Source organism: Naegleria fowleri (assembly GCF_008403515.1).
Source record: "Naegleria fowleri strain ATCC 30894 chromosome Unknown tig22, whole genome shotgun sequence".
In the NCBI taxonomy this organism is placed as follows: Eukaryota; Heterolobosea; class Eutetramitea; order Acrasida; family Naegleriidae; genus Naegleria; species Naegleria fowleri.
This window is the reverse complement of record NW_025407954.1, coordinates 279,078-296,008: the sequence shown is the minus strand read 5'-3', so window position 1 is coordinate 296,008 and position 16,931 is coordinate 279,078. Positions and strand designations below refer to the sequence as shown.

The 16,931-nt window shown below is 37.3% G+C and overlaps 8 protein-coding genes across 8 annotated transcripts in view; 4 read left to right on the top strand and 4 right to left on the bottom strand.

Annotated features, from left to right (window-relative positions):
• Positions 1 to 31: 31 nt before the first annotated feature.
• FDP41_001023 (uncharacterized protein) lies at positions 32 to 1,417 on the bottom strand (the record flags this gene model as incomplete). The annotated part of the gene is made up of 1 exon (XM_044700505.1): positions 32 to 1,417. One exon carries the CDS (start codon positions 1,415 to 1,417, stop codon positions 32 to 34), a length of 1,386 nt encoding a protein of 461 aa, XP_044564583.1.
• Positions 1,418 to 1,863: 446 nt separating this feature from the next.
• FDP41_001022 (uncharacterized protein) lies at positions 1,864 to 2,634 on the top strand (the record flags this gene model as incomplete). The annotated part of the gene is made up of 1 exon (XM_044700494.1): positions 1,864 to 2,634. The coding sequence occupies one exon, from the start codon at positions 1,864 to 1,866 to the stop codon at positions 2,632 to 2,634; it is 771 nt and encodes a 256-aa protein (XP_044564582.1).
• Positions 2,635 to 2,722: 88 nt separating this feature from the next.
• On the top strand, positions 2,723 to 6,166 carry FDP41_001021 (uncharacterized protein; the record flags this gene model as incomplete). Its single annotated transcript, XM_044700483.1, has 3 exons — positions 2,723 to 3,353; positions 3,416 to 4,357; positions 4,479 to 6,166. The coding sequence occupies 3 exons, from the start codon at positions 2,723 to 2,725 to the stop codon at positions 6,164 to 6,166; spliced, it is 3,261 nt and encodes a 1,086-aa protein (XP_044564581.1).
• Positions 6,167 to 6,474: 308 nt separating this feature from the next.
• FDP41_001020 (uncharacterized protein) lies at positions 6,475 to 8,073 on the top strand (the record flags this gene model as incomplete). Its single annotated transcript, XM_044700472.1, has 3 exons — positions 6,475 to 6,664; positions 6,719 to 6,904; positions 6,959 to 8,073. The coding sequence occupies 3 exons, from the start codon at positions 6,475 to 6,477 to the stop codon at positions 8,071 to 8,073; spliced, it is 1,491 nt and encodes a 496-aa protein (XP_044564580.1).
• A 57-nt stretch (positions 8,074 to 8,130) lies between these two features.
• On the bottom strand, positions 8,131 to 9,993 carry FDP41_001019 (uncharacterized protein; the record flags this gene model as incomplete). Its single annotated transcript, XM_044700460.1, has 1 exon — positions 8,131 to 9,993. One exon carries the CDS (start codon positions 9,991 to 9,993, stop codon positions 8,131 to 8,133), a length of 1,863 nt encoding a protein of 620 aa, XP_044564579.1.
• Positions 9,994 to 10,074: 81 nt separating this feature from the next.
• On the bottom strand, positions 10,075 to 11,620 carry FDP41_001018 (uncharacterized protein; the record flags this gene model as incomplete). The annotated part of the gene is made up of 3 exons (XM_044700449.1): positions 10,075 to 11,192; positions 11,239 to 11,533; positions 11,618 to 11,620. 3 exons carry the CDS (start codon positions 11,618 to 11,620, stop codon positions 10,075 to 10,077), a joined length of 1,416 nt encoding a protein of 471 aa, XP_044564578.1.
• A 490-nt stretch (positions 11,621 to 12,110) lies between these two features.
• FDP41_001017 (uncharacterized protein) lies at positions 12,111 to 13,888 on the bottom strand (the record flags this gene model as incomplete). The annotated part of the gene is made up of 5 exons (XM_044700438.1): positions 12,111 to 12,490; positions 12,558 to 12,576; positions 12,673 to 12,861; positions 12,973 to 13,253; positions 13,393 to 13,888. 5 exons carry the CDS (start codon positions 13,886 to 13,888, stop codon positions 12,111 to 12,113), a joined length of 1,365 nt encoding a protein of 454 aa, XP_044564577.1.
• Positions 13,889 to 14,280: 392 nt separating this feature from the next.
• Positions 14,281 to 16,931, top strand: part of FDP41_001016 (uncharacterized protein) — a gene marked incomplete at both ends in the record, with an annotated part of 2,745 nt that continues 94 nt past the window's right edge. The window contains one exon of the mRNA XM_044700427.1: positions 14,281 to 16,931. This exon is cut by the window's right edge and continues 94 nt beyond it. Within this exon, the coding sequence (XP_044564576.1) occupies positions 14,281 to 16,931 (2,651 nt within the window).

Here is a 16,931-nt window from a genome sequence, read left to right as displayed (position 1 = left end):
TTGTGAAAAACAACGTCAGATAGTCGATTTATTATCTTCTTCTTCTTCCAAATCTTCTAACCACTCGTTTCACAGCTTTAGCAGCCCTTGAAAGAATGTTTGGTTTCTTTTTAGCTGAACCTGCTGAGCTTGAGGAAGCTGGTTTGGAAGCTGGTTTTGCCGTTGGTTTAGCTGTTGTTTTAGGAATGTTTAGAGTCTTTGGTGCAGCAGAGACGCTTTGTGTTGCAATAGGAGAGGTCACAGGTGTAGTTGGTTTTTTGATCAACTTTGCAACAATAATCTTTCTTTTGGTGATCTTGGTTGGTTTTCTAACTGCTTTCACTGTCTTCGCTGTTGTTTTCTTGGATACTGAAGTACCACTTGCCTTTGGAGAAGGTTTTGATAAGAGAACAGACTTTGGCGTTACAGCAGTGGAGTTAGCACTGGTAGCAGATGGTGTGGTCTTTGGAATCGAATTCTTTGCTACAGGCTTTGGTTTCACAATCTTCTTGGCTGGCTTGGCAATAGCAGTGGTATTTGATGTGACAGGCTTTGCTACAATAGGTATTTTTGTTACAGGCTTTGGTTTCACAATCTTCTTGGCTGGGCCTTGAGCTGTCGTTGCTTTCACTGGCTTTGCAATAGCAGTGGTATTTGATGCAACAGAAGGGAAACTCTTTTTTGTGGAAATAACTTTGTTTGTCTTTGGCTTTGTTTTGGCTGGTGACGAAGCAACAGGGACTGACAATGGTGTCTTCACAGAAGCAGTCGTAAGGGAGGATGTTGTTGAAGATTCGACTTGTGTGGAAGATGATGAAGATGAGCCAGAGGTGGATGCTGAGGACTTGCTCTTCTTACTTCCCTTTTTGGTGGACGATCTTGTGTTTGAAATATTTTTCTTTCCACTTGTAGTGGTAGTAACGGACGATCTCTTTCCTGTAGATTTGTTGACACTCTTTCCACTCTTTCTAACCTTTCCTGCAGATTTCTTGGCAACCTTACCTGTCTTTGCTGTGCTAGTCTTTCTGGCCTTTCCTGTAGACCTTTTACCCTTCTTTGCTGACTTCTTAGCGGCGCATTCTGGGCAAAGCTTGGAGAGAGCCTCAATTTCGAATTTAAGAGTTTGTTCGACAGTAGACAACTCGCTCGAAACTTGATTTTGGTTTTGCACGTATGCCTGTGATTGCGCATCTGATGGCATTAGCTGAGCAGCACTGATAAGGGTTTGTACTTCCTTATTTCCTTTAGTGGTTCTGGCAAGCTGCTTCTTCTTCTTGTTCAACAACCTTCTTATTTTTGCACGTTCTTCTTTGGATGGTGTTGTTGTTGGAGTAGTCGTTGTTGGTGTTGCCGAAGGAACAGCATCAGCGGCAGTTACAAAACAAACACCAGCAAAAAGGACCAACAGCAATGATGCAATTATTAAGGCTGCTTTCATGATATTTTTTTTGGATGATAAACGCGCCCCTATTACGGTGCCTCAACACTACGGCCCTCGTTTGCCAGAACTTTCGTCCATCACATGATGTCTCTGGCGACGCTCTTGAGGTGGTTGGTCCTGCTTACTGAATAGCGGTGACAAAGTGGGGAACTGCAAATTTGCAACGTACTTGTATTGTTGGTCAATTTCATCAATAACTTGACATTGGTTGCTTCTTATCCAGGTGTTTAACGAACGATGAATGATTCTGATTTCCTTGATCAAGTGATCGAATGTAAAAAGATTTTTCAAATCCAACTCAAGAGACCTTTCATTGTCAATACTGAGCTCTTGGTCCAACAGTTTGTGTTTTCGGGTGGTTGATGACATTTCGAGGAATAACAATTTTTTAAAAATTTATTTTTGATAAAATTTCGATTTTTTTATCATCAAACAATAAAAAAATGAGTGATGCCAAGAATCGTCTTCAGGTGCTACCTAGCCGTATGACCCTGCAAAATATGAAAATTCGTCTTCAGGGTGCCAAGAAGGGACACTCGCTATTGAAGAAAAAATCTGATGCTTTGAATATTAAATTCCGTTCTATCCTGAAAGACATCAAAGAACAGAAGGAAGGAATGTCGGATATGTTCCGTAAAGCCTATTTTTCACTTGCCGAGGCTAGATACAACGCCGGTGATATTTCATATGCTGTGATTGAAAGTGTCAAGAGTGCTGCAACAAAAGTCAAGATGAGAGCTGAGAATATTGCGGGTGTTACTTTACCAGTTTTTCATCCTGATGATAGCGCACAGAGTGAGGAAGGAATGACATCAATAATTTCACGTGGTGGTGAACAGATCCAAAACTGTAAATCCATCTTTACTGAAGCTTTGAAAAATCTCATCAAACTTGCAAGTTTACAAACAAGTTTCGTTACTCTCGATCAGGCCATCAAAATTACCAATCGTCGTGTGAATGCTCTTGAAAAAGTTATTCAACCAAAGATTCAAAATACTATCAGCTATATTATCAGTGAATTGGACGAATTAGAAAGAGAAGAATTCTTTAGATTGAAGAAGATCCGTAACAAGAAACTCAAAGATGCCCAAAAGAAACAAAAAATTGCAGACGCAAAAAAGATAGAAGAGCAACAAAAGTCCACCAAACCTGCAGCTGCCGTTGTTGAGTCAAAGAGTGTTTTCGAGGCTGAGGATGACGATGTTGTTGTGTAATTTAATTTATCGATAACCATACAACTTTGAATAAATCATAGAGCTTTTTTGGATGTGCAGGAGCGAAACGGTGATGGTAACACAAAAAATGTTCATTTCTACAACCTCGCCTTCCAAGCAGAACACCACATCACCCCAATCCTCCCATCATCTCACACCTTTGAGCAACAGGGAGACTGCTGATCATTACGATCCACCCACTCCAACAACTGCTAATCTTGATATTGAGTCTCCTCTACTGCCTGTTCTAACACCTGCTCTGCATTCAAGAAGAGTTGGAGGAGCAGGATTATCGGGATCATCCATGCTCTCCTCCGAGGTAGGAATGATGTCCGATTCAAATAATAATTCATCGTCGTCATCCTCATCTTCTCATGATCATCATCACCATTCCCATGCACATTCTTCATCACCCTCTTCAAAAATAGATAATCAAGAAAAATCTCGAGGAGGAGCAATGAATACGAGCGTTCATCATCACCATCCGAATAACCAAAATAGTGTCCATCTTCCTTGTTGTCCAAATTCTGTGAAAGGCATTTATTTAAGTGCAATTTTAATTTTCACTGGAATTATGCTAATAGTCACAATGATTTTCATGTTTAGTGTGTCACACACTTTAAGTCATGATTCTCACATGAGAGTCGTTGTAGAGGATCAAAATCATATTTCTGATGAAGATTTACTTCATTCAAATTCAGATTTAAGTACACTGGAGGGTACGTCGATCTTTGTTGTTATGGGACCCATAATATATTAATATATTGAAATGTTCAAAAAGGGGATACTACACCAGATGGCAAGTTAAAAAGACCTCATCTCATGAAAAAAGCAAAAATCACTTCTCCTTCCATTTCATATCAAGTTCATTCATGGAATGATTTGAGACAATGGATCCAAGGTTATCAAAAAGGTGTCAGACATTTTAAAGTTGATGTTTATTATCATATTGACTACAAAGATTTTGTTGAAAAGTATGGACGTGCATGTAGAAGAAGCGTCCATGATATTGCTGAAACGAATTCTTTACCATCTACCACAAAAACATCTTGTTTAATCTTAACACACGATGCTCCAGAAATTGGAGGTATTACAAATGGAATTGGATATTTCGATACAATTGATCTTATTGATACTGTAACTGATATTAGAAAACGATTTAAAACATCTCCAAACGATGAATCTGAGAAAATTTATATTGCTCTTTGCATGAAATATCACAAATTAATGTTTAATAGCAATGCAGGAACTGGAACTTATGTCGTCGGAACCATGAAAAATCCTTGCTTACCAAAACCTGACAATGAATGGATTATTCTTGTGGATGACATGTATCAACTGTTTAAATCAAGAACTGAAAAGTTAGGTTTAAATGTGGAATTTATTCTGGACGAGAGTGGAACTCCTGGAGGTATTAAATCATTAGCAAGAAGATGTTTAGAAAACAAATGGCCTGATTGGCCCTATACATATATTTCAATGAGAGACCCTCCAGAAATTATGGAGAATCCTAATGAGGGTAAAAAATCTTGGATTCCTTCAATATCTTCTAAAACCGACAAGTACAGTAGATACAAGTATCTAAATCAACCAATTTTCGACGAATTCAAAACGAAAAAAATTGGATTACCAAGCCAAACTTTTTTCTTGGAGGAAGCACAACGTTATTCCTATGGAAGATTTAATGAAATCCCAGAGAGTAAACTGCTTTGGGAGCCATCACGTAGGTTTTGTTGTTTTTTAGAATAATAGATGAAATTTATTTTGAATCTTGAACGATACAAATTTGTCATGTCAATACTTTATGACGCTATTTATTCGAAATATTATTGAATGCTAAACAGATCAACAGGATATTTGGAAAACTCTTGAAGTATACAAGAAAAAACCTGTAAAGAAAGGTGTTTTGAGATTTTCTACAAATATTGACCCTATTCAGATGGAAGTATTTCTCTCCAAGTATTCAAAATATGGTAGAAATGAACCATTACCAAATACAAAATCTTCAACCAAGCCTAAAGTTGTATCTATCGATGACTCTGATAATCTCATGTTTGTTTATGAGAAGGAAAAATCATTGAGTTATTCTTTTTATGATTTTCACACACACCGAATTTCTCCATCATCTATTATTAAGAACAATAAGGGAGAAGCACTTTCACTTGACTCTGTGAATGTTGTCAATATTATGAGACACAAAATTTCTAATCAGTTACAACCACTGAAAGCATTTAGATTAGCTATTGTTTTCAATGATGGACAACTACATATCTACAAAATCGTAAAGAATGTGGAGAAGAACAGTTATGAACTTGGTTTAGAAACTTCTGTCTCGTTGATGAATCCATTGAAGACTTCTGATGAAATTCTTGCAAGTACTCTCGAGTCCTCCATGAGCACTTTATTGTTGTTCACAAGAAATACGCGATCAAAAGTATTATCTATATATGTTTATCGAATTTTACAGTCCAGTGACAAGTCAGTGACTGGCACAAAACTCATTCAGACGTTTACCATTCCAAACAAGTTAGAAAAGATTGATATTTTGAAACACTTCACCATTCACGCAATTTCATTAACACCACACGATGCCCAAGATTTACCTTCTCAATTAGATTTATTTGTTTTAATTGCATATTCCACAACAAATAACAATGTGTATGGAACCTTTGTTACTCTCCCACTCTCCATACAGTCAGAAGGAGAGAGCAAGACAAGTCAAGATGCTGCTCGCAAGGCAACTCCTCTCTCGTCCCCTGTGTATTCACAGCTTCTTGGAGTTGGTGCCAATCCATCCATTTCCTCCTTACGAATCACACAATCCTTGCAAACTCAAGACTCATCGACTCAACACATTGAAAAGACATTTCTATCCATATTTTGGGGTGAAGGTTTTTGCAATAATGCAGAAATACACAACGTGCAATCATTCCCATTCACGTGTTCTCTCAAGAGACTGTCATGCCCCAACGTGTTGCAATATTCCATGATGAGTGTGAATGAATTTGTGAAGACCATTCAAAGGAGTGGTATTACGTCTGCGAGTATCTCTGGTAGTAGGAGCAGCAGCAGTACTAACAGTGAAATCACAACCATTCCATCCTCACCATCATCTATCTCCTCTTCAGCAGAAACGAGAATGATGCAAATGAACAAGCCATTCGAGAATCCACATGTATTCTTTGAGAATCGATACTTGTTCTCTCCATGTAAGGAAAACATGTTGTTTGGACCGTATGATCGAGGATCCGATCCAAATATACTCCTTTTCAAACATGACCCGACTTCCAATCTTGTGAGTGCTCTGAGTATTCATATTGGAGTTCCTGAGGAAAATTATACATTCAACTTTGGGAATACTCAACCCGATCCACAACAAGAGGATTCTCTTCTTTCAGCAAGTAAGACTTTGGATCAACAACAAGTTTCAGAAAATTATGAGCTCTCCACCTGTGTTGCATGTGGTGATGCATTGCCCTATGATGGTCTTGTTTTTGATGAGCTTTTATTTTCGGTCAAGCACTTGAATTGACGACTCCATATATAGGTGATGCTCACAACGAGTCGATCATCATGTCTGAAGCGAGTCATTCTCCTCCTCAGAGAGTCATTATAGGTTGAGGCTTGAGATTTGCACAATCTATCTACGCTTCATACATCACCAGTATGATGTGATGGCCCATCAATTTCCAGATTAGAGAAGACTAGGGAAAGAAATACGAAGGAAATATTTGGCGCCCATCAAGTACGTATCAATAAAACCAAAAAAAAAGCCTTCTTGCTGCCCTTCTCCCTAAAAAATTATTTGAAGACCATTATTCCAAAAGACCTACTTCGGAGATGTCGGATAGAGTCCTTACAAAGAATTTTATTTTGGGTAAAACTCGACTGGATAACGTTGCCAACGTCAAGAATTTAAATTTTTGGGGTCAAGAATTGCAAGATGTTTCCGTGATTGAGGAAATGCCCAACGTAGAGGTTGTATCTCTGAGCGTCAACAACATTAACACCTTGAAACCATTTGAGCACTGTTCGTATTTTTAATGTTTGCATAAATTTTTATTCATGCAATAATGATGACCAGGCTTTAAATTAAGAGAACTGTATCTGAGGAAGAACAAAATTGCAGATTTATCAGAAATTCAATTTTTAAAAGACTTGAAGGCACTCCGAGTGCTTTGGCTTGCAGGTAACCCTTGTGCTGACTGTGAAAATTACCGTCTAAAGGTTATTGCTTATTTGGATGGATTGACAAAGCTTGATGATGATGGTAAGTTGTCCAAAACCACGGTTGCTAATACTAACTAATTGACATATCTCTCAGATATTTCTCCTGAGGAACGGGAGATGGCCAAACAATTTCGAGGTCTTGAATTTGCCACTGATGCTCCAAGAAGATCTCCATCTCCAAAAGTGAAATCAAAATCACCACCAAAGGCTGCCATAAAGGAAGATGATGAGCAAGCAATGATCACTAAACCTCGTCACAAACTCGCGAGAACTCCACCCAGAAAAGATGTCCCCAAGATCTATGACCCTGTTACAGTTACTGAGAGCTCAAATTTCGTTAGTAATAGGAGATTGCACAATGACAATACTCCAATAGGAGGAGGAAACATTGCAACTAAAAACGAGTCACCAGTTCCAGTCGCAAATCCAGGTGTGGTTAGTTCACAGCAACAACCATCGAAATCTATACCATCTCCTCAGCCTTCTCCGGTTGAAAGCGACTACGTGGTTCATGCAAAGCAAGACCTTCAGAAAAACTTACCACAACCTCAAGAAGAATGTGAGGAAGAAGAAGAACCACCCGTTGTTGTAAAAAGAGATGGAAACAGGCAACAACATGACCCTTATTTGAGAATGCAACGAGAAGGAAATGGTAATGGTTCACCTCCACCACAACAGGACACAAACAGAAGACATACCCAACAGCAACACATTAGTGTTCAACAATCATATCAAGGTTTACCTCAACACTATCAACAACAGCATTATATGGAACAACTTCCGTCAGCTCACCGTCAACATTCTGGAAGAGACATGACTGGATATAACCAAAATTATCAACAAAATGTTGACTATGGCACACATCAACGAGCATATGACGATAATTATTTGGATAATCAAATAGGTCATAATAATTATTCCCACCACATGAATTCAAGAGTTAGCACAGCTCAACAGGGCCAACGTTCCCGATGGGAAGCTTCTCAAGTCTCAAACATTCCTTACTTCCCTTCCTCTGAGAACTATCCACAACAACCTTCACGAGCTCGATACAATCAACAACAAGGTTATCAAAAATCACAGCCTCCTCAACTTCCACCTGTAAATAGGAATACGTTGCTGAATGTCGTCCTCGATCTAGTGAACGAGTTAGATCCAGAAAGATTGATTTTAGTGAGACAAGAAATCGACAAAATTCTAATGAACTAATAAGTCCGATAATTGCAAAGTCAATCATGCATACGTTCTGTAATAAATTAACAATAATTACAACACAAGTTCTCCAGTTCCTGTTGGTATTTCAACACGTTGCATCAAGTACTGTGCAACATACTCTGAAATCCATTTTCTTAAAAGGGAGTATGAAATGGTTGGTTGACGATAAATTCTATTTGGTGAGTCCTGATGGTTTGGGACAAGTATTAAGTACGGTATATTCTCCATATTATAATCCAGTTCGCTATACTTTGAATAAACTAGCCCAATATTATCAAAAAGCTCACTTGGAATATCATTATACTTGACATCAAGTTTATAAATATCCAGGAAAGGACTCATCTCTTGACTAATTTCATCAAGCATTGAAAGGTAGTAATTGGTGTTACCGAACGATGATGAAAATATGAAAACTAGTGCCAATTTTGATCTAAATTGTAAATTGAGAATTGATTTGAGAGCATTATATGAAATGCTGTCTTTGATTTGTAAGCTGTTGTGGTGAATAAATAAAGAAGGTTGATCAAGGAACTTTTGAAAGCAATGTTGATAAGCCTCAAATTTGTCATAAGTTCTTTCTAAACATTTGTCCAAAAAGTAAATAGTGCTATTCACTACAATCATTGCTGAGGGGAAGATATCTTCAGGCATATTGTAAACTGTCAACACTTGTCCAGGATTTGGTCCACTTCGAATGTAGCTTCTATATAAATTCTTTGCATATTCCCTCTCAATAAAACCAAATCGATATTCAACACCTTTAAAATGATTGTATGTTTCAAACGAGAACTTCTTGAACGCTTTCATTATTGCATCGTTTTGAGATGATTCCAAGAAAAGCATGACCTTATTCTTGTACTCTAAAAATTTTCTCGAGCTTTGTGACTGAATTTCTCCAACAAGTGGTTCATACTTTTCGAGAACCCAATCTGCCAATAATTTGGGCTCACTATTGTAGACATGTATCACATCCTTAACAATATTGTAGAGAACAACTGTCGAAATTTTTCTAAATTTTCCAAGAAGTGTTGAATGACATCCAAAATATTCTTTCAATTTGCTCTCACTTAAAACCTTTACGAACTTGAGGCGCAAAGGTTGCACATAATTGAAAGTAGAATTATAAAATTTCTCCAAATACATTTGCTCATCTTTGGATTGGTCTGGAAAATAGCCAATTAATACTTGCTCTTCTTCCAATATATGACTAAGAGCTTTTTCTCTGGCTTGTTCATTTCGTGTTGACTCGTTAATGCACACATCACGATACTCTTCCGTCAACATTTTTCTATTTAGTGAAATATTGATAAATCTCATGAGCATGGTTGAAGAATACTGGCTATAGAAATAATGTCGTTCTGATTCCAGGCCTTTTATGAATCGAATGGAAGGAGAAGTCAAAGTAACTAGTTTTTCTTTCAGATCCTTGTCTTGAACATTATGATAATTAATCACTCGTACAACAAACTTATTATCGGATGTGTTGTTATTATAAGAGTTGGAAGTGGTTGGGATGAGAGTTAAGCCATTCAGTAACTCTCCATTGTATTCCGTAAAGAGTCTATCGGTTTGAGAAAATTCCTTATAAACTTCGATAAGAGCCTGTTTCACCTCGTAAATGGTGATACTATCCCAAGGAAAATAAATAATTAATAACATGTTCGGAAAAGACTCAATCTGTGTCTTGTAACTGATGTAAGTATCAATATGTTGAATGAAGGGATACATTTCCGAGAAATCAATATTCGGTAAAGGAACTACTGTTGAAGGCTCGCCATGGACCTGATTGTATGATGATACGCCATCATTTGAATCCTTATAATTTATCGTCGTCAATATGAACGGAGAACATAAAAAGAGAATGATGATGAAGAGAGGAATTATAAATGTGGGAGAAGGTGATGATGATTCCATTTTTTGTGTTTGGGTTGATCCAAAATCAATGAATAAGCAATATATATATCTTTGAGCTCCACTTAAACAACCATTCAGACTTTATTTCTTTTCAGCCTTTGGATCAGGGTAGCACATGTCTTCTGCTTTGACATGCTTGTCGAATTCTTCTTCTGAAAGCAAATTCAAATCTTTACAAGCTTGTTTCAAACTAATATTCTCTTGATAGGCCTTCTTTGCGACTTTAGCAGCGTTGTCATAACCAATTACAGGGTTCAATGCAGTGACAAGCATTAGAGAATTAGCAACATATTCCTTAATCTTGGATTCATTGGCAAGAAGACCATCAATGCAGTGCTCAGCAAAGCTCTCACAAGCGTCAGCAATTAAGCGTCCTGATTGCAAAACAGAGTTAATAACTTGTGGTCTAAAAACATTCAATTGGAAGTGTCCATTGCTTGATCCAATTGTCACACCAACATGATTGCCCATAACTTGAGCACATACCATGGTCACAGCTTCTGGTTGTGTTGGGTTCACTTTGCCAGGCATGATTGATGATCCAGGTTCATTACTGGGAAGAATTAATTCGCTCAGACCACAACGAGGTCCACTTCCGAGCAATCTAATATCATTGGCAATTTTCATGAGAATTGTCGCACAGCAATTATAAGCTCCACTCAATGCTACAATTGCATCATTTCCACTAAGTGCCATAAACTTGTTGCGTGCTGATTTAAATGGCAATTTTGTAATTTTTGACAGTTCTAATGCAACATCATCACCAAAACCTTCACGAGTGTTGAGACCTGTTCCCACAGCTGTTCCTCCAATGGCTAATTCATAAACACCTTCTAAACTCTTCTCAATTGTTTCAATTGCAAAATCCAATTGGGATACAAATCCAGAGAATTCTTGTCCCATTGTTAATGGTGTCGCATCCATGGTATGTGTTCTGCCTATTTTCACAATATGAGCAAACTCTTGTCTCTTCTTTTCAAATGCATCTCTCAATCGTTTTAGCATTGGAATTACACGTGAGGTTGCTTGGGTTGCTGCAGCAATATGCATTGCAGTTGGAAAGGTGTCATTACTTGATTGTCCTCTATTTACATGATCATTGGGGTGAACTTTCTTTGAGCCCAAAGTTCCTCCCATCAATTCAATGCATCTATTGCTTATTACCTCATTTACGTTCATGTTAGTTTGAGTTCCAGATCCTATTGACAGCATTGATGACATCCATATCGATGCCATTTCACTTACCTGTTTGATAAATCTTGAGAGGAAATTGATCGTCAAATTTACGTTCGTCCACAATTTCCAAAACTACTTTTTGAATTAATTCTGCAATTTTTGAGTCGAGATCTCCATATTCATCATTTACTTTAGCACAAGCACCTTTCAAAGTGGCAAGAGCGTAAATAATTTCAATTGGCATACGTTCTCGTTCACCTCCAATTTTGAAATTCTCAATACTACGTTGTGTTTGAGCTCCCCAATACACGTTGGCTGGTACTTGGACATCTCCCATGGAGTCTTTTTCAATTCGGAATGATAGCTACCATTCCAAGTTGTATAAAATTGTAATCAGTTGATAATCTCCCATAATCAAATTCTTTGTATTCCTCTCCATGCAACCTACCATTTTGTTTTGTTGTTGCAAGGTTAACAAATTGAAAGAAAGAAATCTCTTATTCGAGAATAAGACACAACAATTTTCAAGAGAAATGATGGTGATGCTTTTTTTTAAACGTGGAGAGAATAAAGAAGAAGAAGCCTTGCGAGAGTCTCTCTCGGAGTGATGATGCAAACAAAGACTCCACCAACTGTTATTGCGAAGAAGAGGAGAGGAGCTGAGGCTTGATTTGGAAAACATTTGGATTGTCTATTAAAGGACCCGAAATGAAGTGTGGTGGAAAAAGTCGATCGCGACCAGTTATTGTATGAAATGATGAGAAGAGATCAATTTTTCAATTTTTGTTGACAACCTTGAATGTTCTAATAATAATATTAATGAGAACAATTTGCAGAAAGTTAAACGTGTGTTGACAACATGTATTGTCTATTTTTGAATAATCACTAGATTTGTTGCTCCTCTCGAGATTATATTCTCGTGAGTTTATATAAAATCATTATCATCTATTGCATACCGAAGCAGGATATTGCTCATCCAAATACTTGCCACACACGGGCATGAGTGGATACCTTTTGGTTGTTTTCATGCCAACATGATAGGAATGAATGGCAAAATCTGTTGTCAATTGCTTCTCAATATTTTGTTTAAGGTGTCTCGACTCGTGAATGGTTCTCAAACACGTGCATACACTTGGACATAGTCCTCCATTACTATGAAGAGCAAAAGGTCGATGAGGTGAATCGGTAAGAGAACATCCCCATTCTGAAGATGAATCTGATTTGACATTTTCACAAACACTGAATGGGCTATAGACGAGTTTGGCTTCACAATCGGTCAAGAATGGATACTTTTGAGTGGCATGCATATATTGATAGAGAGCTAGTGTTTGTTCAACATTGAATTTGTTTATGAACAGGTCAATGTTGAATGATCTGGATTGACTTACCTTGGTCTTCAATTCGAGGCTTTTGTTTTTGTAACCAATTTGTAGTTTTAACATTCATATGTTGAAATGAATATTGAGATGGATATAATTTCTTACATTCACTTTGTTCACTTACCTTTGGTTCTCCCAAAGTGACTTCTGTGAGTGCTACGTGGAGCATTTCTATGAAATCACGTTTTCTTCCCATCATGAATCCACTGTTAAGGTATATTCGCTGATTGGATCGATCACAATTTTGATGAATGAAATATCCATCTCTGTCGTAATAATGTTTTGAAACCATTTGTTCCTCTTTTTCTGTTTTCTGTGTTATGGACCATATTAATATTCATTCGTATTTCCATTGGTGTCATCAGAACACGTTATGTGTGTTTTAGAATATTTTGAAACAAGATGAAATATTCACATGACTTACTGCGAACATGTTTTGCATGAAATCATCTGGCGGCCACCGATTCTTCTCTGCACAAAAAACAATTGGCCATCGTTTTTCTGCGTCATTCTCCAAGTCAATACCAGCAATTTGCTTCATGTAATAGTTCTCAAATATTTCCTTTGATTTCTTAATATTGTTGACAAAAAACACGTCAGTGGCATCACTGAACATGATATAGTCATGGGGTCTAATATATTTGGATTCTGGACTATTTAAAAATTCATGCAGCTTTTCAACCTTCTTCCAGTGAGTATACGGAGCTGTTGATTATAAAAATATCGTTCAATTAACAATGATCATTTCGCAATATCGCAATAACATTTAACAATGATGTTTCACATGTAAATATTCATCCGTCAAACCAATTCCAACTCGTAAAAGAAACCATCATCCACTTACTAAATGTTTCACTCTTATCTGATTCAGCTCCAATCACAGTTGGAATAATAAAATCATCCTTCGAACTTTCTCTTGTGTTGAATGTGAAATATGAAAATAAATATAATTTACACAAAGCTTTCATTCGTCCAATATTAGCATTTTCTTCGACAGGCTCCAAATCCAGAAAGGTCACTGGATAAATTTTGGCATTCGTAAAATCCAACATGTAGTCATCTTGCCAATCATCCACAACACTTAAACGTTTACTCTTCATCCACTTTTTTCGAATTAAATCATGATTTTCTATAAATTGTAAATCGTTATGATGGACCCTGCTGGAGACAAGATGTTTGGATGTTAAAAAGTCTTCTCCCTCTCGAGAGAAGAATGATGAAGCTATAAAGTAAAGGAAGGCTGTCACGAGTAGCAGGATAACAATGATGGTCTTCTTGTTCGAGAAGGCACTCAGAGAGTGGGGAGAGGATGACAACGATGAGGACCTTTGATTTGACATTTTTTTTGTTTGCCCGTCAAAGCATTAATTTGACAAGGAACAACATTGTTCTATTTGAAAGAACTGGAACAAGAAAAAAGAGACAAATTATACATTATTATTTCTTCAACTCGATTCAATCCACTTGTGAATTCCTCCTCAACGGATACGACGATCGTGTCTCTTGCCTTCGCTGACGATAAGAGTAAATTGCTTTCAACTTTTATTCAAGAGAGACAATTTTTTTAATTTCAAAAAAAAAATACCAAGTTGTAGGACCATCATTATCACCTTGGACCAATCATCATCATCTTTTCTATCCTTGATCGTCCTTTTCAACACAACACCGATAATCCACCATCCTTGTAGTTCATAGAAGAACGAACTCCGAAATAATTTTTGACGTTACAAGAATGGTCAAGAAGAATAATGAAAGCAACATCGGATTGTCCTTGTTCTTGGGTAACTATGATGACTTTGGGGACAAGGACATGGTTCAAAGCTTGGGAGGTATTGGAAATCGATTCGGTCTTGGATTTATTGATGAAGCTGAAAACGCTGCAGAAGTTGAGAGCGAAGACAGTTTAATCAGCGATAAAGAAGATGAAGCTTTAAGCGAATCGGTTATGAGCGATCAAGAAGACCAAGATTATATTCCTCCGAAATATATTCTTTCACATGAAGGGACAGCTAATCCTTTACTTCGTTTCTCGGAATTATTTGGAGCAAAGGAGACAAAAAAACAAAAACATAAAATTTTCAACATGAAAGGAATTATTGAAAAGTTGAAAGAGCATGCAAAGGTGAGATACAATCTTGAGGATGGCGATGACGAAGAAGACGTTTTCTTTGAGAATGACGTTAAAGTTAGAGCCATGACAAAGAAAATATCTGAAATGTTGTTACAAGAAGAACAAATCATGAAAGATGAAGAAGATATTGAAAAGGAACAAAATAGAACAGAATCTGAAAATGTCAAGCAAATGATGATTGAAGATATTATTGCTCAACGAAGCTCTTTTCATAACTTGGATCAAGCTCATTGGGAAAATGACATTGTTTGGGATGTTACAAAAAAAGGAGAAGAATTAGAACAACAACTGAAAGCAAAGCAATCTTTGCAAACCCATCAGCATAGCGTAGAGAAATTACAAATTCCTTCTACTTTTGGATCATCCATTCTTGGCTTGAATCAAATGGACATGCTTCAATCTCATCATAACGACAACAAGATCAACCAAATCCCTGATCTTAGTGGTATTCCAAAATTAAACACTCCAAGCAAAGGAGAATGGGGAGAATATGAATCAGAAAAAGAAGAAAAACAAAAGACTCAGAAATCAACAACACCTGCTACCTCGTCAAAGCCTTCAATTTCTGCAACAACGACAAACAACCAAGCTCAAACTCCTTCTGGAAAAGACTTGGCTCAACAAGATGCAAACACATTTGACAATGGGTATGCAGGTGAGTCTGAGCCTTTGAATTTTGCAGATGAAAAGAGAACAAAACGAAAATATACTCGTCGGAAGAAAAAGGACAAGACCGAAGAAGAAGGAAGTAGTAGATACCCAAAATCTGTGGCTAGACATTTCATGACAGACTTTACAAATGATGACGAAGAGGGACCACAATTCAAATTCCTTAATGAAAACTTATTGAATGGAGAATGGCTGGATGACGTTTATTGGGACGACATTGGTCCAAAACCTCCACAAAAGTTGCTTCTTGACATGAATGACAAGTCAATGTTCTTTGTTGAAGCTAATTATCCTGATCAAGCTGAAAAGGAAGAAGCCTTTTATTCCATCGAACAAAACATTTATAACATTTCGAATGACTCCAAATATGAAGGTCAAAAAATTAAGGATCAAGGACAAAAGACAGGTGCAAAAAAGTATACTGTCAAGCACTCACTTCCTGCACTTAGACTTGATCCAGAACTGTACAGAACTCACATTCCTGACGCTGAATTACGTAGACTTCACCATCGAAAAACGAAATTCAAGGCCAATGAAGTCATGCCTGTTCTTTTCAGAAAGCCAAAGAAAGAAAAGAAAAAGTCAAAGAAAAAGAAGGATTTGGAGAAGAAAAAAGACTTGTCCGCTAATGACCACCGTGTAATTCTTATGGAATATGTGGAAGAAAGACCACCACTTTTGAACAATGTGGGAATGGGCACCATGATTATGAATTATTACAAGAAACCAAACTCTGCGTTCGAAAAAGTACCTGAATGTGAAGATGGTATTCCTATCATTGTAGAATCAGAAGATAGCGTACCTCTCATTACTACTCTGGTAGATGGTGAATTTGTGACGACCACTGAAAACAACATGTTTCGTGCTCAAATCTACAAAAACCAAGTCCCTTCAACTGATTTTCTTCTGTGCACTAGAAAGTCAAAGGATGGCAAGACCAAGTTCTACATTCGTGAAATTCCAAGAACTTATACAGTCGGTCATACACAGCCTCAAGTGGAAGTCACTCCTCCAAGAACTCGTGCCTCTGAAAGTTATACCAATAATCGTTTGACTCTTTTCATTTTCCGTTCATTCCTTGACCAAATGAAAAAAGGTAAAAAGCAACTCAAGATTAGAATTGATGATATCAAGGAGGCCTTCCCAGATTTTCCTCATCAAACAATTCGAGAAAGGCTCAAGGCACTTGCTACGTATGACAGAGGAAGTGGTGTATGGACAGCTGATCCAGCAAAGCCAATTCCTTCCGAGGAAGAACTTCGTAATCTAGTTTCTCCTGAAATGGTCTGTATTAATGAGTCCATGTTATCTGGAGATCTAAGACTGAACGACAAAGGAATAGATGATGAGGCGTCCATGGTAGCATTCGAGTTATCTTTTGCAAAGGTCGAGGAGAAGTATCGTGACACCATTCGATTTATTGAACGTGAAAAAATTGAATTACCTTGGGACAAAACTAATAACTTCCATCTCTGTTTTAAGGGTGGTAAAGAAGGCGTAAAATTACAGCTACTTAGCATTGTTCATCAAAACATTACAAATCCAGAAAAGTTGAAACAACTTGTTGATGAAACTGAAAAGAG